Genomic DNA, 25,772 nt, shown 5'->3' with positions numbered 1-25,772 from the left:
ACTGGGACCCACACAGACCGCAGGTTGAGTGGTCCCTACTAGGCCTCACTAACACCACTTTTTGCAGCAACCTAGCTTCCCCCTGTGGTCTCCCATCCAGGTACTGACCGGGTGCAGCCCTGCTTAGCTTCAGTGGGCGGCCATGGGAGAGTTGCAGAAAGCTATCTGCCGGCAATATGGATATGAGATATGATTAGGGCCAGACAGAATCTGCTTACATTTTTTGCTGTTTCTGTGCAGGATTGTGTTAAAAATCTGCAGAATTAGTTTGGGAGTATCATAACTAAAACCTTAATATATAAAATAAAAAGTAATACCTTTTAAACTTTTATTTAATGTTTAAAATGCAAATCCAGTTAGATCCACTTTATTTGGTGAACAAAGTAGGTCTCTCATATAATATATCTACTAAAAGATCGAAAATATAAATTTACAAACTCTATTGTAGATAAATCATATAAATATTTTTCACATTAGTCAATAATCATACTGAAATTAATTTAAAAACTGAATAAATCGAAATGTACACGCATTTAGAATAGTAAATAAACAAAATCAAAGATGGGCTAAAAATCTGCGGAATTATGCGCGCGCAGATTCAGTGTGGGCCTAGATATGATGTACACAGTCTAGAATAAAATTAATATTATATTTAATAGTGTGAGTTTCCACATTGTGAAAAATATCATAACAAATATTATTATGTTGCTTCAACTTATTTTACTAAGGTAATCAGGTTTCAACTAAGTGTTTTAAGTTATACGAACTTAAAGTTTAGTCAGTTTGTTTGATGTAAGTTCATATGACTTGAAAAGTGAATCCAATTCAACTAAAAAAGTAAAATCAGCTAGAATTTGTTTACAGTACATGAACAGTAGTGCAATTTAGTAAGTGGGGGTAATATTTTAAGACCTTAATGTGACCCAACTCACTTTCTTGCATCATATCAGGAGGTTTCATTTTTCTAAAAATATGGAGATACTTGGGGACAGTTTTCACTTGTCTTCCTCCCTTACTATGTAGTTCTCTTGGCGCGCCAGCTCTGTGAGTGAGCTGTGGTCTCCCAGTGCCAGCTGACCCAGCGGTCACTGCTGTGCTCATCATCTTTGGGCCACAGCTCCCAGACAGCAGAACAGAGCACGTGCGGATCAGGTCTACCGAGTAGACGGGGCCTGCAGACTGAGCTTCTTCTGTCCATTTTTATCCATCTCATTATTAGCTGCTGCCATCGCAACCGCTTCACTGTTTAGCGATGCAGAGACAGACTGGCATCCGAGTTAATGCTCGCTGGCATAGAGCAAAGGAAAACACCCCCAAAAAAATGAACCAAACTTGAATTTCACGTTGGCTTTGTTTTGATTTAGAGAATGTTGGTTCATTGAGGTCATTGCATTTTTCTTGATGTTAAAGAGTTGCAACAGTGTACACTTTGTTTTGGATGCCTTCCACCATTTCCAGGAGAGGATGTAGTGTGCTATCATTGTTACCATTTCTTTGCTAAAAACAACATTCAGTTTTTTTTGCCTTGGAATAGCTTGATAATTGTTTGGCTTTGTTTGTGCAGAGTTTTTAGAAAAAGCCTCAAACTGCAATCAATCTTAAAGCTTTATATATGTCTGGTGTTCATGGGAAAACGGATAATCACCAATAATAACCAATGCTACTTACAGAAGTGACTGATGGTAGTCAGTTGTTCTTGGCACTCATATTGAAAAGTCATTAGCTTGATTTATTTGCTGTTTTTGTGATGCACAAATTAGGAAATTCACTACTGTTTATAACTTTGGGGCTGGTGTTCAATCATTTATTTTCCTTCAGCTTAGTCTCTTTATTAATCTGAGCTTGCCACAGTAGAACTGTCAACGTATCCAGCATATGTTTTACACAGTGGATGCCCTTCCAGCTGCAACCCAGTACTGGATAAAACCCATACACTCACATTTACACACGCACTCATACATTACGGCCAATTTAGTGTATTCAATCCGCCTATAGTGCATGTTTTTGGATGGGAAAACCCACCCCAACACTGGGAGAATCTGCAAACTTCACAGAAATTACAACTGGCTCAGCTGGGATTTGAACCAGCAGCCTTCTTGCTTTGAGGCAACAGTGCTTACCATTGTGTCACCGCATCACCCTTGGGGTTGTTGTATATATTATCAATGGAGTCATTTGTAGTTTTTTTTTTCAGCATCATTTCAGTCTAAAGGCTGATTTATAGTTCTGCATCAATCGTACATGTATGATCCGACACAGCCTTCACATGGCGTCATACCCACTTGCTGTGGTTGATGTGCACCTCTATTAAATTATGACCTACATGTCGTTTTGACCCCTAGAGCAAGCTCTGTGATTGGTCAGATTGGTATCGCTGATGCATGTGGGCAGGGCCAAGAGCTGCGTGAACCTGTTGTTGCAAGTGTCGAATCCATGAAGGAGTTCTAGTTGGAAACTTTTGTTTTTTGTTTACCTTATGATCAAAGCTGTTACACGTTCGCCTGGTTCCTCCCTCTAGTCGAGCGAGTTTTAGCTATTTGTACATTTAAGGTAACAATAAAAAACAAAACACCCATGACGAAACTCGACACAAAGGAACAGAAAAACTCTCCCAGCTAATGTTTTAGAAGTGTTATTGCAGAGCAACACAACAGATCGCTGTACACAGAAGAATAAACCAACCTTTAGTCACATGATCCTTCAGAATCATTATAATTTTCTGGTTGTTGTAACAATTGTTCTTCTTAATTTTGTTGGTGCCATGCTGATTGTTTTCCGTAAGGAATTTAAGAAAGTTTACTGCCATGATGTGCCATCTTTAATTATTTTATTGTTGTAAAACTACTTAAAGGTAGTTTTAAAAAATAGCTAGCGAATGAAAGCGAGCATTAGGGAAAGTTTGCCTATTGTTTTTTGTACGCGGTGCTGCCAGAATTTTTGATGGAATCATTGATGTATATACATTCTAGCTAAAGTCTTACATACAATTAAGTCTGATTTATACTTCTGCGTCAAGCGCACACGTATGCTTCGGCACTGCCTTCGTGTGGTCAGAGAGCCCTCATCGAGTTCATGAAGGACCTCCAGTTGGAAAATTTTTGTTTTGTGTTTACCTCATGATTTAAGGGCCATGAAACTGCAGATGAGAACAGCTCTTAGGTAAACAATAATCCTCCTTAGACACGTAAGTTATTGTTGTCGAGCGTCGCGTACACTGTTAATCCACACGTGAGTCTGAGTTCTCACAGAGAGAAAATGAAAACGAAACTTAACTGCAGCAAACTATAAAAGCAACACTCCACGCTTGTTTTGCCAACACAACGTGGCGTCTCTGGTGTAAACAGTGACACTAATGAATATTAATGAAGTTGCAAAATAGAGCGCGCTGATTGGTTTGAACCAAGCCTTACTCATGCATTAATGCATCACACTGTAAGACGTAATAAGGCACACTCTGGCACAGACGTCCAGTCTGCACGCTGGAATACAACACTATTATGTCATGGCCGGGACGCAGCTTCAAAAATTCGTTTCAAACAGGAAGTACGAATTTGCTTGAAATAACGCAAAAACAACCAATTTACACTTTTTAGTGAAATATAGGTGTCCTAATAGTGTTTTTAGCAGTGTGGGACACATATACCACTGTCAACAGCTCAAAAAATGTGTTTTGGTGTTTCGTGACCCTTTAAAGCTGTTACATATCCGCCGATTCCAGCCTTGAATGATTGTTTTCTGGTTGTTAAAACAGTTGTTCTGCTAATCATTTTCTTTGAGGAATATAAGAAAGTTTACTACCAAGATGTGCCATCTTTACTCAGTTTATTGCTAAATAATTAAAAATAGTTGTTTTAAAAATAGCTAGCGTTAAGAAAAGCAAGCATTAAAGACAATTTACCAATTGTCTTATGTTCGCAGTGATGTCAGAATTTGAGATGAAAATCATAGATTTATATACAATGTAACCCGAAATTACTCATACCCATGTATGTATGTATGTATGAAAACCTTAGCTGTAGCTGCCTGTCGCTCTTGGTGAGTATATACAGCACGAATACAACCGGCCTCTGACAAGCTGAGAGAGAGGATCACGTGAGCTCTACTGGTGCCCCTTTTGGCTGTCGCTCAAGAAAGTTGCTTTTCATTTGCATAAAGTTGAAGGATTTTCAACTTTGTCGCATCACTTGAGACGCCACCTTCTCGCCAATGGTTGCTGTTGCTTGTGTAGATGGAGTTCACCAAAAGTCGCTCACTCTCCTTTGAAATGAATGGTCACTTGTTGATTTGCCCCTGTGAGTCGCTTGTTGTTTGAATGAGGCTTGAGGCAAGTTTCTTTATAGTGGATGGTAAAGAAAAAAATTTAATTGATAATAAAATCATTAAAACGTACAAATACGGTCAAAATAAGATGTGCAAAGCTTCCCAGAAAAGACCTGAGTTTTGTTTATTATTCAGCTTTTAACATGAGCAGTTAGTTGTCTGTGCCATTTACAATGTGATGGAGGCAGACTGAGGTTTTGTGTGTTGTGTCTGATTTTCTTGCACCTTCATTTGCAAGTGTGTGGTTTCTTGGCAAGCTTAAGCATTTCTAACAGCACTCAAGTGAAATAAGCTAAACAGCTGGACTATAATGAAGTGTGCAATGGGTGGGAGAATGTTTTTAGCGGAAGTTGCTGGAAATGAAGGCTTTTGCCATATGATGGTGGCCTCTAACCATTTGTGCCATTAGTTTTGTGCTATCAGCGTCTTTCTCCCAACATTTTCGTACCACAGCTTAAGCCGATGACACATGTGGTGCGCCAGTTCATTTTTATAGCTTTAATTCTGGTCTGATTAGCAAACCTCAGAAGCAATGGGTTAACTGTTTAGACGTCCTTTGCGCTCAGTGGTGAAGTATCTAGCAAGCTTAGCATTTTAGTGGTAAGATATTCAAGCCTGACTTTCAGACTAACTCAATTAGCTTTAATTAGAGCCATACTGAGAATGGTTTTGTGTCTTGGTTGGAGTAGGTGGATGTCTCTTAGAGATATCACAAAGGGTGCTAATGTTGTTTTTCCCAGCTAACAATTTTACGTTATAAAGATTTTCCAGTAACTTTTCCATTTAAGTTATAAAAATGTTTTGTTTAAAAGCTATTAGAACATTAAAAACATTATTGTTTAGTTATAAGAAGGTTATTAAAGCTTATTATTCCCAGCTTAACGGTAAGGTTTTTGATGCTAGTGTTTTTAATTGTTTCCACCAACAACACAGTGATAATGTTTTTATCCTGAGGTTATTAGAATGCTCTATTAACAAAATGGTTGTTAAAATGTTCCAACAAAAACCCAATGATAAGGTTTTTATCCTAACATTTTTATTAACCTTTTGTTCACATCTTAATGGTAATGTTTTTAAAGCTAGTGTTTTTAAGACATTCCACCAGCAACACCGTTATAATGTTTTTATCCTAATGTTCTTAGAAAGTTCTATTAAAAACTCAATGGTAACGTTTTGTCCTACCATTTTTAGAATGTTCCATTCACAAATTAATGGTAACGTTTTTAAGGCTAGTGTTTTTTAAACGTTCCAATAAAGAACGGAATGATAACGTTTTATTCTAATGTTTTTAGAACCTTCCATTAACAGCTCAGTGGTAACTTTGCCAATGCTAACGTTTTTAAAACATTCCAACAAAAATTCAATAACTTTTTAATCCTAACGCTTTAGAGCATTCCATTAACAACTTGATGGTAATGTTTTTTTAAACCTAGTGTTTTTACAATTGTTCCAACAAAACACAATGATGACATTTTTATCCTAACGTTTTTTTTTAATGTTCCATTCATAACTTAATAATAATGTTTTAATACTAAAGTTTTTAAAACGTTCCAATAAAAACACAATGTTAACGTTTTTACCCTAACGTTTTTAGAGCATTCTATTAACAACCTAACAACTCAATGGAACATTTTTAGAGCATTCCATTAATAATTTAAGGGTAAAGTTTTTAAAAATGTTCCAATAAAAACACAATGGTAACGTTTTTATATTGACATTTTAAAAACATTCCATTCATAACTTAATGGTAATGTTTTTAATGCTAAACTTTTTAAAACGTTTAAGTAAAAGCAATGATAACATTTTTATCCTATAGAGCATTCTATTAACAACCTAATGGTAAAGTTTTTAAGGCAAGTGATTTTGAAAATGTTCCAACAAAAACACAATGGTAACATTTTTATCCTAACGTTATGAAAACGTTCTATTATCCATTACATAATGGTAATCCTTTTAATGCTAAAGCGTTTAAAACATTCCAGTTAATCCACTAATAACTCTTTTATCCTAACTTTTTAGAATGTTGCATTCATACCTTAATGGTAACATTTCTAATGCTAAAACTTTTAAAACGGTCCAACATAAATACAATGATAACATTTTTATTCTAATGTTTTTAAAACATTCCATTCGTAACTTAATGATAACGTTTCTAATGCTAATGCTAATGATTTTAGAACATTCCAACAAAAACACAATGAAAAACGTTTTTATCCTAACAATTTTAGAATGTTCCAATAACAATTTAATGGTAACATTTTTAATGCTAACATTTTTAAAATGTTCCAACAGAAATACAATGATCACATTTTTATCCCAACATTTTATAAAGTTCTATTAATAACTTAATGGTAACAACACAATGATAAGGTTGTTTTGCTAATGTTTTTACAACTTTTACCAATAACAAATAACGTTAAGGAAATGTTCTACTTAAAATAGGCAACAACATTTTCTTTCATAACTTTGAGACAACCTTTAGAAAACGTTAGCCAAAGTTACAAGATCATTCCCTGTTAGCTGGGTTCCTCATTTGATACTGGTATTACTGTGGATGACTTTGTGTCCATTTATTTCTGTAATGGTTTTCAAAACGAGGATATTTTGAATGTTTCCAGTTCAAGATAATACAAAGTAAATGAAGCTCAAAACCTAATGACGCCAGAAATTTCCAGCTTCCAAATTCAGCGACCTCTGACCTTCGCAATAATTCTGATCACCAACTGCTAACAGATGCTAATAAAAGTCAAAGTGAAATTTGTTCTCCATATAACAAGATTAAAACAACATTCTGTTGTTCTCTTACAAGGCCATATTGTTTTAATTAAAGTAAGCTTCACTTTGGCATTTCTTTTTTCTGGAAGGCCTCCTGAAGTCTTTCTCATTTTATGTGGAGCCGTTACAAAAGCTAGCATCGAAGCCAAGAGCAATCTGGCTCTTATCATTATGCTAATGTTAGCGCAACGTTTTAGTGTTTAGCAGAGAAAAGAAGGAAATTTAAGAGCAGTGAGATCCCTCCCATAAGATAAAGCCCCATTACATGCTAATTGTTTCTTATTTACAGTTCTTTCAGATTATTATCAAATGGTGCAGTTTAGGCTACGCTTGCTTCGAGTGTTAGGCGGAAGACACAGTTATTTCCACTTGTTGATGAAAGCAAATTTCCTGTTATACATCTCTGATGGTTACATTATAATTTGTACACCAATTAAACTTGAATGCATATTTGGGTATTATATAAAATACTAAACATTTTAGACTAAGCATGTGCAGCATATTTAGCTTTTGTTTTGCTAATGAACACAGTTACTTTTTATCATGTCAACCTTGTGGTTTTGCATACATTTGATTTGTGCATTACTTAACTTTAATGTGAATGAATTGGAGTATGATGGCAAAAGTGCAAGGCTTGTAGTTGTACTGTAACTGTACACTTGTGAGCAGTCGGCCAAAGCAGTAGTGTAAGCGTACAGCATTCCAGGAAAAGTGCTTGGGAAAGTTAGTTGAATTTGCAGCTGTTCGACGCATTTCGCATGCATCATAGCAAGACAACATTTCATCAGTGTAGAGCATTTGAGTTCATTCCTAGTGTGTTGGGGTTCAGATGAGGTGGTCCGGCTTGTTCGGTTTTATACATAACCTGAAGGTGTTACTGATGGGAGTGGGAGTTTCGCAAGATGCCCTAATTCATTCCTGACTCCCAGGAGAAAGCCGTGGTGGGAATCTGGTATTGACATTACACCTCAGCTGGTGCTCTGTGACACCTCTGGGACACTCCCTCTGTCCATAAACACATATGGCGGAAAAATGGGATACACTCTCTGTAAGCCGGAAGAAGGCCTTGTTTTGGTTTCCCCTCCCTTATAAAAACAAATGGATTGTCTGCTTGCTCTTTTTTTTGGTTTGGATTTTGCTCTACTTGCAAGTGGCCTTGAAATCTGGTGGCCAAAACAAATCAGCATGTTTATTGTGCTTTTTTTTATAGGCTTATCCATTGTTCATGCCTTTTCCTTTTTGTCTGGCATTCGTCCCAGTGTGGAATTTGGAAGCTGTGCAGTTGTTCAATTCATTTTTGTTGTTGTTGTCATTGTACATGAAAATGTGTTGTGTAACTTCCAATATCAAAAAGAAAACTTTGAGCAAAGAGCAGAGATTTTCTTTCTAACACTTTTTGTGTTTTTTATTTATTTTTTTAATATTGTGAGATTTTTTTTGTATTTAAAAGTTTATTTTACATAGTTTGTCGACATTTCTAATTTTGACATTTTTGTTTTTTTAATTTGTAGTGAATAAATTCAGTTTAATCTTTTAGATTTTTTTCTTCATTTTACAAAAATATTTAAAATGTTTTATAACAGGATCCACCTATTACTACTGTTTTAATGTATTTTGTCAACTTAACCTCTTAGGGCTTTAGTGGCCACATATGTGGACAGCACATTTTAGCTCTTAAGTGGCTATTTCAAATACTCTAAATGTTTTATATTTTGTTACAGACATACAGTGTCATCCTGCCATCCTATTTTGCTAAACACTATTTTTAACTGTCCAAAATGGGCAAAAAAATTTGTTTTTACTCTCTGATGGTAAAAACATTTAAAAAAAAATTTATCTGTTATATATACATTAAAAACAGTCAGGTAAAAGTCTTTTATTTACATTCGGACCACAAGTCTACATATATGGACATCATTTTTCTCTAAAAGTACATCATATCAAAAGATTATACTATATTTTTACAAAACCTAAAAAATCAAGACCTTTCCCATGATCATTTGCTTTGCTATATTTGCTTCGTGTTTATTTTATTATTAAATTGATAGTTCATACAAAAAAATGAAATTTCTGTCATCATTTATGCACACTTCACTTGTTCATAACCTATTTGAGTTCATTTTGTTGACAATATTTTGAAAAATCCTGTTTGCTGTCACCCATTGACTACCATTGTAATTATATTTTTTATTATGGAAGCCAATTGGTACCATCTAGGCATGGGATGATAACCAGTTTTAAGGACTACAGCAGTATGGAAAAATCACGGTTTAAAAAAACGATACAATTCTCTGTTATGCCATTTCAACGATATATACATGTGTTTTATTTTATGTGTTTTTGGGCAGCAGTATCTCCAGCAGCAAAAGACCATTCACATTAAATATTTTAAGTGTTTCTTATAATAAAATATGCTGTGTTCAATGGGGAAAAAAGTTTCAATAGCCAGGCTTTTTACAAATTTTAGAGAAGTAATCACAATAAAGTGAAACCATGATATTTTTATCCAAGGTTATCATGCCTTCAGAATCTTATTCCGTCCCATGCTTAGTACCATCAACCAGCATTTTTAAAATATCATCTTTTGTGTTAAAGAAACTCCATAAAGGCATATAACTGCACAAGGTTTTTTGGGTGAAATATCTGTTTAAAAGCAAAGCTCATGGCACATATTTACATATTTATTTAAATGCCACTTCTCAGCAACAGCTTTGGGATGTTAGATGTAAGTGAATTATGGAATTGAACAAAGTTTGCTACTTCAAGTGCATTCGCACACAGCCATTTGCAGTTCATGTAATGGCCACTGCTGTCGCTAATAACAAAGACTATAGATTACAAAGGACATGCCACTTGCATAGTTTTGAATGGGAAAAAGTGTAACGGTCAATATGTTGAATGAAGCCCCGCCTTCTAGAACAGGATCCAATCATCAATTGATGTAGACTGGTGATACTCCAGGGGAGGGGCTTGGACCAGACATGCACTTCTGCAAATTTTGCTGATTCGAACATTTAAAAATTACACTAAAGAGACAGCTGTTGTTTTATTTTGTTGGTGATTCCTAATAATAAATTTAATTGTCAGCTTGGCAAGCAATTTTGGAGAATTTGATAATGTTTCCACATTCAAACGGAATGCCTGAGCATACTGCCTGCAAGGTGTTTCAAAGAAGGCCGCTGCATGAAATGAGTTGCCTTAAAGGCACTTAATAATAATAATAAGGGTTTAATAATAACAAAGACTTAATTAATAATAACAAGGGTTTGAGGTGCAAAATGCAATGTACTTCAATACAAGATGTCAATTTAAGCTTTGATGTCTCAAGACACTATTTCTTTTTGTAAATAACAACATGGAGAATCCACTCATTTCATTTAAGAATGCCATCCACTTGCTGTCTCCGGCCTGCTTTCTTTTGTTTTTGTTTTTTTTTTTCAACTCAAATGGTCATCTACGTATACCACTCTATCTCTTCAGTCCATCTAAAGTGGGCTTGAATCTCCATGGCTGACCGGAGGGTTTTCTGAAAGCAGTCTTTGTAAGGAAGCCCTCTGTTACGCGTCACTGAGACCAGCCCTAGGGCAGGAAAGGGTGTTTCTTCCTGTACCTTGACCCCCCCCTGGAGATGCCCTCAGTGCCCTTTCATGAACACCTCCACACCCCCGTCCCCAGTCTCTCAATGGACCGGCCTTAATGACAGGAAAGATGATAGTAAGTTTACAGACAATGAGGTCATGGCGGCGCTGCACCTATCCAGGCCGGCTCTCGGAAAATTAGACACAGATTAGAAGAGCAGGGACAGTAATAGTGGTTGTCTAACTGTTGGGTACTTTTTCTAAGAGCTTGTTTTAAAATGTTAAATCTGTGGTATTAACTTTCTAAATGGCCATCATTCAAATGATAAAATGGACAAGTAATACTGTTGATGTGGACTGTCGTTTATAAGTTTGAGGTCCCTAAATGGTTTTCGAGAGAAGTCTGTTAGGCTGGTGCATTTGTGTGATCAAAGATGTAGTAATTTTGAGAATTGTTGCAATTTAGAATTTAGGTTTTGGTTTTTGACAAAGCAGATTTTTTTTCAGCCATTACTCCAGTTTTATTAATATTCCATAGTAATTAAATAGAAAGCTACACTTCAAAAAGAACACCTCAAAATAAAGTGTAACTAAAAGGTAATGGCTCTAAAAAACCAGCTTAGTCACAAACAAATTAAAAATGTATAAAAAAGAAACACACAACATCTTCACACAAACTCAAAAATACAAATTTTGTTTCCAAGGTTCATTTCGGTTCCATTTTTTTTATCCCTTTAACTGTCCCACCCAGAAAAAAAATATTTTGGATTGTATTTCTTAACTCTTAATGTTGCTAGTTAACACGATGCTTTTTTTCAACAGATCTCATAATTTCTAAGATATCATTCTCTAAATGGTTAATATATCAGTTTATAGTAAAAGTACCGGAATTAATACATATACTATGAAAAATTGCAAAATATGAAGTGTAAGACCAATTTATTTAACAACATATTTAAAATAAAACCTTTTTGAATACTAAATCATCTTTATTTTTTGAAGTATGACATAAAATATTTCAGATTCTCATTTCATTTAAGGTGTTCTTGTTATAGTGTAACTTTCCATTTATATACTAAGTAATATTAATTAATAGCATGTACTTAGTGTATGGTTAGGGTTGTGGGGTAAGGTTTAGGATTACTTGCATATAATTAAGCATAATTAATTTTAATTACTGCATTAACATGCAAGAAGGATAACAAAGAAAACTTAACTCGGGGGTATCCAAACTCAATCCTGGAGGGCCGGTGTCCTGCACAGTTTAGCTCCAACTTCCTTCAACATACCTGCCTGGAAGTTTCTAGTATACCTAGAAAGAGCTTTATTAGCTTATTCAGGTGTGTTTAATTATAGTTGGAACTAAAATATGCAGGACACCGGCCCTCCAGGAATAAGTTTGGGCAACCCTTCCTTAAAGTAAAGTGTTGCAAACAGTTCTTGTTCATGTTGAGAAAAAGATGTGCTGATTGAGCTTTTAAAAATGTACTTCTGCTATTAAGATGCTTTTTCTTTAGTACATTCACATGGCACTAAATACAAGTGGTTGGAATATTTTTTTAGTACTTTATGATTTGATTCTTAAGGTCACGATTCTTCGTATTCTCTTGTTTTGTCTTGACAAATCTAAACACATTGACGATCTGGCCACATTTGTGTTTAGATTTAAATGCATGTTAATATTGGCCATAGAAATCAAATATTAATCATTTTATGAGAATGTAAAAATGCCATTTAAAAACACTGATCCTGCTTCTGTCTCTCATCCTGCCACAACGCAGTTATTTAGCCATGAGAAGTGTTGAGAAGTTTATTTGATTAGTGAAACTTCGACATGAGCATTACTTGAGCATTACTTCTAAACATGTGGCTGTGTTTGTCAGTATTTGCTCAAATATTTGCAACTCTTGAGTTTTTGATAACCCAGAGGGAAAAACAGCTGTAGATGCAGAGTTAACTCCTCTTCAGCAGTGTCCGCTCTTGTTTTCCCATTGACTTATTACCCAGTGGGACCTGGTGTGTGTCTGTGGCTGTGTTGGCGGTCACATGTTGCCAACCAAGTTACTAACCATTGCACATGGCCACGCCGTTACATAATTCACTTCTGTATGGTACATTATGAGACAGTCCATTTCCTAAAAGACTATAAATTGTCTGGAGTTCTTCAATCTTAATGAAATCTGAAAATGAGAGAATGATAATGCAGAATTTGAGTTTATGGGAAATTAACTAAAACGTCAATATAACTCTTTGATTAGTTGTGTTTAGATTAACTAGTAAATACTAACTAAACTAATTTTCATAGCATAAAGTATGTTTTCATTAGCCGGGTTTCTATCCTAACATGAAGCAAACATTTCAAAGTTCACACAATTAAATAGATGGATGGATGGATGGATGGATGGATGGATGGATGGATGGATGGATGGATGGATGGATGGATGGATGGATGGATAGATAGATAGATAGATAGATAGATAGATAGATAGATAGATAGATAGATAGATAGATAGATAGATAGATAGATAGATAGATAGATAGATAGATAGATTAAATTTGATGCATAAGAGCAGCTTGTTAGAGCAAGTTGTTAGAGCAGACGACTGTAGTATTGGTAACCTAGTAACCAACAGTAAACAAGTCAAGCTAATGGAGCCACATGGATGTAATGTTCGCTATGAGTATTTTCACCTCCCATTATTTGCATTAGCCCTTTTTTGCACAAGTCCAAATCCACCTCAAGTCAGAAATGTTTTTGCGATTAATGAGATCTACATTCAAAATTTGGCATGTTCATCACGTATTTCTCATGCAATACTTCAAAATGTGCATAAACGCAAGGTTATGAAAACCTAGCTATTGTCTTGCTATTCCATCAAGTTCATTAGCTTGTAGCTTAACATGCTAGTATTTCAAAATGGCTTCTAATTCTTTTCTTTTTATTTGATGTCAACATAGATCTATTGTTGTTTGTTTCAAGCTCTGATGTTCAACCCAAAGTCTTTAACAATGTTTTCATATACACTTTTTGTGACTCTGAACACTGTTGTACTTGTCCTGCTCTCTTAATATGCCTCACAGTCTTATTAGTATGCTAAAATCTTCCTTCATCTTTTTTCTGCTTGAACAGTGTGAGCATTATAGTTGGAGCACCCAAAGCCAACACCAGTCAGCCCAAGATCACAGAAGGAGGATCGGTCTTCTACTGTCCGTGGAGTCTCAGCCAATCACAATGCAGCAGCATAGAGTTCGATAGACTGGGTGAGTCTCACTAATCAGATGCTGTTTCAAATGTTATGTGGGTGGTGGTGACAAAAAAAATGTGTGCATGACTAGTTTATTCCAAACACATTTCACACGTAACTTTTTCAACAAAGTAACTTTTGAGTGACATTGGTTGTATTTTTCATTCAATAATGTGTTTTTTTTGGGGGGTAATTAATTATTCTATTACAGTGTGCTATGCAAATTTGTATTTTTGTGTGTAATTTTTTAAAGATTTTGTGTTAAAGGCAATACTAGATTTAGCACTAATTCTTACTATCAAGTAGTGACTTTTTATCTGACTATTAATAAGATACTGGCTGTTTATTTGTACATATAAAGTACACATTCTGCATGACCGTATTCTACATTCATAATCCTACCAAATTCCTAAACTCAACTACTACTTTAATAACTATTAATAAGCAGCAAATTAGGATATTGTTGGACTAAGGTTCATAGTTAATAATATGTTAACAGTGATAATTGTATCTTAAAATTAAGTGTGAACAAAAAAAAAGCGGCCACTAGTTGCCACAAAATTTGATGTTTTTATATTTGCTTTTATTTTAGGCTACATTAATCAACAGTGAAGGGCCAAAAACTAATAAAGATTTTTTTTTGCATGGTAAAATGTTTTCATACAGATTATAGAGTTATCAATTCTATCTTATTCCCAAAGATATGTGAAAATCACTAAAAGCAAATTATTATGCATGCCGGGTCAGTAGTTGGCAGTCACTTTAAGTTAACTACATTTTAAAATAAAAATGTATTCTTTATATGAAAACAATAATAATACATTTTTCAAAAACTTGCTCTTTAAAACCCTGGCTTCAAAAGTGGAAGTCAAAATATGTATATACCAAACATCGCTGTCAAATATTTCAGCTCTTAAAGCTATTTTAGTAAACCAAAACAATGGTTTAGACTAATAGTTGCAGTTGCCAAATGAATCAAGTTTGTCAAGCTTGTTAACAAATTTTACTCTCAAGACCATGCACACTGGGATTTGTTTGCCAGCTCTTAACATGGCTCCAGTATTTTGTCTTGGGTTTCTACATCCTCTCCAAAACAATCCCGGTGTTGATGGATACCTGCTCCTTCCATTATGTGGCTTCCTCAAAGCTAGCACCTTTCAGTCGCGCAGCCCTTCGCCTTTCATTGTGTAGACGGAGCTCTGAGAGGGTGATGGAAGAGGGGATTTAAAGGAAGTGAAGGCAGACAAATGTTCAAGCAGACTTCCTGATGAACATGCAGGCTCAGATTTTTTTTAAATTAGCCATGTTTCATAGAAGAGAAGGCAGAGCATGATGACAAGCAACACTAAACAGTGATTAAAATAAGCACAAATAAGATGGCTTTATGTAACTTGTCACACAATAGGTAGCTCACAAAAATCAAAGGAAAATTCTGTTGTTTAGTTTACTTGTTACAAATCAGTGCGAGGAATAGTTTGTTGCTGTGTAAACGTTTCAGCCAAGCTTAATTCCTTTGGGTATTCAATAATGTTTGTATCTTCTGTTTAATTGGGATATAGCTGTATCAAAATATCATAGTACGATAATACCTCAGTATGAATGGCACTGTACGGTATTTATTAAATTCTTTACAGGAAAAAAAAAAGTAATGAAGAGACTTGAAAAGTGCCAGAAGTGTTTATTAAACAGTTTACCTGAACACTGAACATATCAATGGCATACAAATTAGCAGTCTATCTATAAACTTGAAAACAATATTTTTTTTCGATTTTAATAACAACAAATTAATACATCATGTAAAAAAAATAAATAAAGTTTCAATTTAGTATTTATAAAAAGTCAGAAAAAAAATAGCAGCCTGCTTAATGCTGCTGGACCATGTGCTGAATAAGCATTTAAGAACACTCACTGGGACAGAGATATGCCAAGGTTGACAGCAGTGGGTAATGTTGTGCATTGTATTTTCACCACTCGAAAGGACAAGCCAGGAGTGAGATAAAGGTCTCTTTGCGGTACAAGTCAATGTATGCATCAATCTGAGCAGTGTGCTGTGTTCTGCTGGCCCCTTGACTAAAAGAATCCCCATCATGTTAGTCGTATTCTCCGGCTTTTATTTCACCACAGTCTGGCAGTGCCTGCATAACATTTTTACTTTGTCTGTCACCTTTTCTCCCTTCTTGTTTCTTTTTACAGAGAAACCTAGATGATTCCTTACATCTAATTTAAAACACACTTTAGGTTCGACCATTTCCAGCTCTTTTCCTTTGCTGCTAGTAGCACCCTCCATTTCCGAATTGCTGGATCTGTAGCGACATCAGACCGCAAAGGATGATGGCCACGTCTGGGCTAATGGGAATTGTAGTTCCTGATACCGCCCGTTCGCTTCATTCGCATGAGCAAGCTTTTCTCTTAAGACCTATCGTTTTATCAAGCCATGCAACCACGGTAATATAGAAACAATTTGCTTTTGCGGTAAGGTGGTATTTATAATACCGTTACATCACTAGTATTTAATCTATACATAAATAACTACCCAATATTAGGTTTTTCAAGCTTTTAGTACCTGAACACGGTTAGACTGCTCAGAGAAAAATGAGTGAAATCTCCTGAATATATTAACTTCCTTTATATCAAAGGCTGTGTTTGAAACCACCTACTACTCAGTAGGTACTGCATTTGGATTTAAACATACTACTCTAACATATTAATGTAAGCAGTATGAATGAAACTCTGATGTACCACATCCACCATTTTGTCATAATCACATGACCTACCCACGTGATTTGCGTCGCTTTACTCCCATTCATAAATTCTCTCGCTTCAGAGGCATCATGGGATAGCATAGCATCTATTCGATGCGCACTTCAGAATTTCGCCAGAGTAGTAGGTCATCCGGGTACTTCTCGCATACTGATTTTTAAATTTTATGAATTTGCATATACTACTCGGCTCGCATACTGATTTTAGCATACTATATAGTTTGCAAGTATGCGATTTCGGATGCAGCCAGAGTCTTTTTAAGGCAAGGCATTTCACTCGGCGGCCATCTTTGAAACACCTCTTTAGCAGTTTGTTTTGGGCATTCTGTCTGAATGAGGAAACGTTAAATTCTCCAAAACTGTTAGCCAAGCTTATGATTACATGACATGCTTGGAACCACTAATAAAATGTAACAACAATCGTCTCATAAGATTCACTTCTAAACATTCGAATCAAACAAACTCAGCTTTTTTTTAGGTAGCCCAAGCTAATGCGCATGCACACTCGAAAGGAAAGGCACGATATCATGACACCAACCTTATTTATAGCTGTTCTACACATTCTTATCCTCTGAATAATGACCGTCTAATCGCGCTGGTCTTCTGAAGTAATTCACAACTTGGTCTTGATGGCGAATCTCCTCCAGAAATGACAGCTACTCTGTTTACAAGTTTGTTCGTTTGAGTAGTTGCTATCATGTGATGTGCGTTTGACAGAACGGACTGTATATCACGTTTTTTTCATACAGATAACAAAACCAGAAAACTTTTGTTTTCAAGTGCATTTGGTTCATTTTAAAGCACAGATTTCAAGCTTTATTTGGCTAAAATTCTTATGTCTGTGAAGCAAGTATTCGCTGAGATTCAAGTGTGTTTGTTTAACACAAAACGTTTGGTCCGAGCTTCTCCCCCAGAGAATCTTCAGTCTCTAGTGATAGATGATTGGCTCCTGTACTAGTAGGCCAGGCTTCATTTGCCATATCATTAATGTGACATGTCTTGTGTATTCTATAGTCTTTGTTTATATCTATCTCTGACACCATTTATAAAAATAAAGACATTACACGTTGTATTTTGTGTAAAATAAATGTCAAATCTGGATATTAAAGGATGTTATTTACAGTTACTATTTTAAAGATAAGTTAGCATGGAAGTTAAATGCTGTTGAATGCTAATTACTTAGCCTTTTTGTACAGGCTTTGCTTCTTGCCCTAAACATCGTATTTGATTGGTCAGTGAGAAGAAAAGCCTATACAAGAGGAAAGAAAAATGTTAACAAAATGGAGGATTTTTAAGTTCAAGACAAATATTCAGTCTTGATGCGAACAGATCATGTAGCTTTGTGCTTTATGGTTGTCTTGTTAGCGCCTGCTTGCTAACATTGCTAGCATTGTTGGTCGCTGATCTGCTCAGCATGCCAGAATAATTTCAGTTGTGGCGGTGATGTACAGCATGAAATATGCATTTCATTAGAATGCAGATTTCTGTGGACTACAATCACCAGACCGCAACGTGCGCTCTATCAATTGTGCACTGTCTCATTTCTCAAAGCAGATTTGATTCCTTAAAAACTGGTCCAAGTTGCTGAGTATGTAGAACACATGTCGGGGGACAATGAAGTGTTCACAATCTCAATGAGAGACTGTTGGCTTCCTTCCTGAAGATTCAAAGTCTCCTCTAAAAATCTGAGCTGTGATTTACTGCTCGTTACTCAACCAAAGCGAGGAATATTCCAGAAAATCTGTCACTAAACCTTATTCAGCTCCATTTATTTCAGCATTATCTTTTGAAACTATAATGACGCACATCTGCCTGTTCTAGAAAACAGTCAAATACGTCATAAAGGAGATCTTTGCTACGCAGGGCTGGGGTTATGAGTCATGTAAATGTCATGCTCTTCTTTTTATTACGTTTGACTTCAATTAAAACCTAATGTTATTTTGGTTTAACTCAATAGGCAAGCAGAAGATCTTAATTGAATTAAGCTAATATCCTGTGACGTGTGATGCATTGCAGGGGCGCGTTCGGCCCTGGAGGTTAATACTCGTGCGACGATCATTCAATTTGATGTCAATATTTCTTGACAGATCCAATGTTGTTGAAATTTTGACAAGTTGTTTTTCAGCATGCATTTTAGTTTCCTTTTGTTTCAGCAGGCAGACGATGATCTGATGTTAGCATGACCATAACCATTTTGAAAATAATAATAGTAATAATAATTGAAATTACAATACATTTTATTTAACGGACATTTCAAGAAACCCACCTCTCAAGATCACTGTACAACATATATTTATACACAAATCAATAATTAAAAAGTAAACCAACAGCATAAAAATAAGGAAGATGTTAAAATACAAGACAAAATACTAGATGTAGTAGTGCAATTATAAACCATATATTATTTTGAACTTATGAGTTTTAAGTTTCATTTAGGAGCACAATTTAAGTCTTTCTAGTCTCAAAGTCAAGAGATTTTCTTAAAACAATAACCAGCTATTTTTTAAGTTTTATTTTTTATGTAATTGATTACATTTATTGTATTTTTGTTTTATTTAAATTTTATTTTATTTGTATTAATTTTATTAGTGTTGTTGTTGTTCTTTGATTATTTATTTATTGATTTCTATTTATTATTTTATTTTATTTTAAAGAAATCTTTGTTTGAAGAGCTCAGTTGATGTTTTTTTAGTCTCAAACATCAGGAGCATATCTAAAAAATACAAACTTTTTCAGCTATTTAATTTTAATAAATTTTTATATAATTATATTTATTTAGTTTTAATTTTATTTGTATTTTATTTTAGTTTTAATTTAATTTAAATTAGTTTAAATTGAATTTAATTTTATTCACTTAATTTAATTTGGTTAATTAAATTTTTGTGTAATTTAATTGAATTTAAAAATGTTTTATTGAATATTTAGTTTTATTTTATTTTTATTAAAAAAAATCCTTGTTTGAAGAGATCAGCTTAGGTGTTTCTAATTTTAGAAGTCAAACTCAAAAACTAAATAATGCTGCGTTGTCTAAACCCAAACCATTGGGCTATAAGGTGTCAGTTCCACTATTCAGTTAAATTTAACTGAAAAAATTTACCCAACATTGTGTTTGCTCGTATTTACCCCAGCTTTGGTTTCTGACAACCCAGAATGTTTTTTAGAGTGCAGGAATAAATCTGAATGATTAAATTAAAATATATTTAATTTATTAAAATGCATTATTTACTTTCAATAAATGTGTTTCCTCTTATTGCTTATTATTTAATTTATGTTTTATACTGCACTATAAAAATGCTGGATTGTCGTCACCCTAATTTAGTTTATATTAAGAAAAATCAATTTCTCCATGGCTAAAAATGAATGTCAACCCCTCCTATTTTCACTTCCCCATTTAGTTGCATTAAATATTTTAAATAAAGCCCTGACCGCTGATGATTTGGTCTTGACCCTGTGGCATCTGATGTCCCATTGGTTCATCTAAGTAGCCCGCATCACTTCCTCCAGCCCGCCATCCTTCAGTCAGAACGAGCATTAGCTAATCCACAGATCTGACCTCTTTCCTCTTCCTCCGCGATAAGAAAATAACAGAGAATGATGAGAGAGCGAGAAACGATTCTTCATTTCCCCGTCTCGCTGCTTCTCTCCGGGGACCCTTGATGTGATGACTGAATTTAGCCATGTTGCTCGTGCCTTCCTGACCTTCCCTTTCTCTCGCACAGATCTAGATGCTCCGCTAATGGGGCTCTTCAGTCCTCGCTGAAAGAGAGAGGTGTGTTTGTGACCTCCTCACCTCCACCGTCCCGCGAGAGGAGAACTGAGAGCACTCTTAGGATTAGACGGAGAGAGAATTTTGATTAAAATGGCTGTATATCAGTGCAGAGGTGACTTAATTGTTTGAATACTTCCTCTCAAATCCTTTAGCATTAGTTTCACATTACTTGAGGGAGATCTGGTGCAGGTTATTCTGGGCCACAGCCACACACTTACACATAAGGTGTAGATTTGGGACAAGCGGAATTGGTAGGTTGTTTGCTATTAATAATAAGAAGATGGTTGATTATCTGACAGAGATTCAGTTCAGTGAATTATGAACCTGATTTAGTGACTGATTCTTTCACAAAAGTGCTCACTGATGTCTGGGAATCTTATTTGTTTTTATTTGGACTGCAGTCAGTGTCAGATTCAGAGTAGTTGTAGTTATTTTTTTATTTTCTATAATTTTTATTTTGGTTATTGCTTTTTTGTAGTTTTAGAATTTAGTGTTGTTGTTTTCTAATGTAATTTACAAAAAGAAAAATAAATTATAATTATAAAATAATAATTAGTGGCTTTTTATTTTATTTTATTTTATTTTATTTTATTTTATTTTATTTTATTTTACGTGTTTTGCTTTGCTTTGCTTGGCTTTGTAAAGAGCTCCGCTTAGGTCTTTCTAGTTTCAGAAGTCAATGCGGGCCTCGGCTGGGTCAGTTGGCATTTCTGTGTGGAGTTTGCATGTTCTCCCTGTGTTCGCGAAAATTGTCTGTAGTATATGTGTGTGAATGAGAGTGCATGGGTGTTTCCCAGTGATGGGTTGCAGTTTGAAGAGTGTATTTGTGTAAAACATGTTGGATAAGTTGGTGGTTCATTCCGCTGTGGTGACCCCTGATTAATTAAGGGACTTAATTACAAAAAGTATTTGTACATGTTAGCTAACAATAGTTAATGAAAATACAGTTGTTCAATGTTAGTTCATGTTGACTCACGGTGCATTAACTAATGTTAACAAGCATAAATTTGGATGTTAATAATGCATTAGTAAATGTTGAACTATGATTTATAAAAGCTGTTCATTGTTCATAATTAGTCCATGTTAGTAAATACATTAACTAATGAAACCTTATTGTAAAGTGTGACCTGTATATCATTAAAATCAATTTTGGCTGAAAATTAACATCACCCCTTCTATATTCACTTCCCATTTATTTTATAAAATCATTAAAAATCTTTCTCTCTGTAGAAAAGAAGAATGACAGCCCTAATGTTGCACATTTCAATTAAGTTTTCAATGTTTGTTTGTTTAACAGCAATAAAACTGCTTAAAAGTAACATTAAGCCTTCCAATCAGATTACTGCTTGGCATTTATTTTATATGTGTAATAGTGTGTGAATAAATGCACCGATCTAATCTCCAACTGTGGTAAGTCGACATTATCTTGCATCAGAGTCCTAAATTATCATGGCCGTTTTTCTGACACAAACAAATCTCATGCAGTTCTGGGTAGCTCTCTCCTAACTGTAGCCAAACAACACCATTTTCCCCACGTTCCCAGTCAAGCTTTATCTTCCCAGCTCGACGCTTCACCCGTGATGTGGAAAGTGAGATAATTGTTGGTTTTTACCGGCCCACATCCATCGACATTGAGTGATTCTCATCCCACACACTGTCCGATCTGACCACATTTTACGCTAACCGGCATCTTCCATATATACAGTGTTTTATTCGCTGTTTTCACTTCAGTTTCAGGGCTGCTGGTTTTCTTGCGTGATTCTTTAGGCCTCTTTACTTTGGCAGAGAGCGAGGGAAAGACAGCGAGGAGAAGAAAGAGAAAACCATCACCCTGGAGGTGACCATAAGGCATATATCCTCTAATGTTATTAGAGGGCTCTAATCCCCACAGCTTTCCTACTGGGGCACCAAACATCCTTGAGAGAAGGAAACAAAAGACGTCTGGGGGGAAAGGAAACATGCATGTCTGTGTTAAAGAGATCGTTCTCTCAAAAATGAAAAATTAGCTGTTAGTTTGCTCACCAGTAGGTCATATATGTTAAGGTGGCCTGCGTTTTCAGTAGAACATTAAAGAAGATTTTTAGTTGAAACTGTGGTCCTCGATTATATAAATGCGAGTCAGCAGCTTCTAGTATTTTGAGAGTAAAACAAAAATGAAAGTGATGAATATTTGTTGCTCCTGTTGAAACATTGAAGTCTTTTAAAGGAAAAGACAAGAAACTAAACAATATTTATAGCATTAGTAAAGTATGATTAACTGATTGTTGTGCATCAATAGATTTAAAATCGTTTATCTCACTTATTCTATAGCCATTTGCAAGCTAATTATTGCTACAACTAATATTACAACTAGTTGCAACTAATATTGCTCGTTGCAGTGCTATTTTTGATTGTATTTTCATCAGTTATGACAAATTAGATCTTCCTGCTTTAAGACAGACATAAATAATTGTAATTAAAGTGATGCTACCCATACAGAATAATAATACAGTGTGTTAGTTTATTAAATACATTCCTAGGGGTTAGTAAAAATCTATACAATTTTTATATTTTAAATGTATTGTTTAATATTTTGATTTAATCATTTATCATAACTCTTACACAGTGTAAAAATACTATGTTGAATTTGGAAATTAAACATTAGATGATGGCATCCGCTGCGTAAAACATATGCTGGATAAGTTGGTGGTTCAAACCACTGTGTCGACCCCAAATATTAATTACTTTGCAGTGTCACAAAATGATGCTATATTGATGTGCTTATCCGCTGTGTCCAATCTAGACTTTACTGTGAATTTTTTTTTTATTGCACACCTACCAGCCAATCAGAGTTAAAAATTTCAATAGACCATGGAATAATTACCTTTCATCAACAACCTCATCCAACAAAGAGTAACAGGTTCATTTCTGATTCAAATAAATGATTCACTACTTTGCATAGACACATATACATTGAGTTATGTATTTAAAGCAGTCATTATTGTTATGAAACAAGGATTTTTAAAAATAAATGCATAGCATTGAGGATCATTTGGGTACCAATCCTTCAAAAACATCCTTCAGTTGAATAATATATATTAAAAATTAAGTATATATCAATATAAAAACTATATTAAATACAATATATAACTACTTTACCTAAAGCACTTTACTTGAAGGGAGCGTTCATAAGACCCTTTATAATCGAGGGTTATGAATGTGAATGAAATTTTATGCATGTTTATGAGATTTGTTATTAAGTGTCATTTGCTAAGTTATGTCATTTCAAATGGAAAGATTGTTTGTTATGACTGCTTGACATATACAATGTATATGCTTGACATATACAAACACAACCTGTTTTTGTCATGACAACTTAACATTACCAAGACAACAAAACTTGTCCTAAATCTGTCATAAACATGATTGACATTAAGCCATTGTAAATATGTCATGGGTTTTATAACAGCATCATTAATTATTATTATTTTCTACCTCCACTATAGTGGTACGAGGTAAATTTGTAATTAAAATGTCATTAAATATTAATGACATCTTTAATTTTATTCTTTTAGCAGTTTGTTCGTCTGAAAAAAGTGATAAAAAAAATTCATAACAAAATTATGATTATAAAGGTTTCATGACAGTCTTATCAACATCCCTTCAAGTAAAGTGTTACCAATTTACCTAAGCGACCTTGTCCAACTATAATAATTTAACACTAAATAACAGCTGCAGTACCAATTGTTTCTCTTTATGAGAGCTCAGTCCATCACGGGTATTCATTTACTCTCTTGACTTTCAATCTGCGACATTTTATGAATCAAGGATCACAGTTTCACCTAAAAAATCTTTATATTCTACCAAATAAAAAAGTCACTTACATTTTGGAAGAGTAAATGAACATTATTGGATGAACCATCTATCCATTTAAACAGAGGCATGGAATGGAATATGGATGACAAGTAGAGGAGATAAAAAAAAACATACAAGATAGTGAAAGAATGAGTGGGAGCTGGTGACATAAACAATGAAAATAATGAAGTGGAATTCCTAGAAAGGGATGACAGACTTTGAGAAAGGGAAGAGGAAGGTGAAGGGTGCTGTGAACTAAAAGGCTGAGAGAAAGGAGAGAGTGTGTTTGTATTTGTAGGAGTGTATCTGACAGATAGCTCGAGCTCCTGTTTTGCTTGGACGAGGGATCCTGGCACTGTTTTCTCACTCATCATAATGAGGCTTTATAGACAGTCTTAACAATTGGGCAAATCAAATGAAGCAACTTTTGGGTCATACTTTTACCATAATATCAAAAATTATGTTTTGCAATGATAATGTATTTGGGTAATTTAGGGTCATTCTGTTTATTTTAGAATAATTATTGAGCAAAAATAACAAAAGTGTTATGTAAAAAAACAACATTTCTTTTTATTTTTATAATATATAGGCTGCAACTTTTTAGTGAGCTGAGCCAACATGAACTATTATAATATAACTAATATTTCTGTAAAAAAAAAAAACATAATTACGTACTGTGTTTGTTGCTTATTCTTATCTATTGCTAATAAATAAATAAATCTAGTTAAATGTTACCAATTTAATTAATTAGTTTTCCTTTATTTTAAGTAGTTTTCATAGTAAGCAAACATTAGTATCGATCAGTGCGTGTTTAAAAAAAGTAAAAACAGACTTATAGCCTAATGACTCTCATAAAATATTATACATTTAATGTCAGTTATGCACACTTTTCCAACCAAAACTCCAAATTGATTTAAGTGATTTAAACATTAGGGTAGGGAAGGAATGGTAACACAAGGGTAAGAACAGACGGCAACAAAATTCAAACAACAACAAAGTGTCAGTTAAATAAGGATAAACAATATTAACAAACTGGGATATCAAAACTATAGAAAATACTAACAAAGAGCACAAACTGCTGGACTGAAGATGTTTTAAAGGTGAGGTGGATTGGTTGAAACTTAATGCGAGTTGCAGGCAGTAACCAATCAGGATGAAGCAGTGACAGGATTGGTTGCAGCAGTGAGAAGTGAAACAGAGAAACTGAGACAGCAGCTATACCTAATAATAATAATAATAATAATAATAATAATGATGATGATGATGATGATGATAATAATGATGATAATATTAATAACAATAATAACAACAATTATGATGATGATAATAATAATATTGATATTATGATTATTATTTTAATTAAAACATTATTATTATTATTATTATTACTATTATTATTATTTTATATTACGTTAATATATGAAAAAATATCCCAGTAGTTAGTAATAACTTATATACTTTAAATATATTTGTGATTTATTAATTGTTTAAA

At 34.4% G+C, this 25,772-nt stretch overlaps 1 protein-coding gene across 3 annotated transcripts in view; it reads left to right on the top strand.

Annotated features, from left to right (window-relative positions):
• itga5 (integrin, alpha 5 (fibronectin receptor, alpha polypeptide)) overlaps positions 1-25,772 on the top strand; it is a 112,057-nt gene that overhangs the window by 21,444 nt on the left and 64,841 nt on the right. For all 3 annotated transcript variants that reach the window (XR_012398264.1, XR_012398265.1, NM_001004288.2), the window contains exon 2: positions 13,804-13,934. Coding sequence is in view for 1 of the 3 variants with exons in the window: in NM_001004288.2 (NP_001004288.2) it covers positions 13,804-13,934 (131 nt within the window). In the remaining 2 variants the exon portion in view is untranslated. The remainder of the gene's footprint in view (positions 1-13,803; positions 13,935-25,772) is intronic.

The sequence above is a fragment of the Danio rerio genome, chromosome 23 (assembly GCF_049306965.1).
Source record: "Danio rerio strain Tuebingen ecotype United States chromosome 23, GRCz12tu, whole genome shotgun sequence".
NCBI classification, from domain to species: Eukaryota; Metazoa; Chordata; class Actinopteri; order Cypriniformes; family Danionidae; genus Danio; species Danio rerio.
Note: the sequence above shows the minus strand (reverse complement) of the source record. Positions and strands in the feature narration are given on the sequence as shown.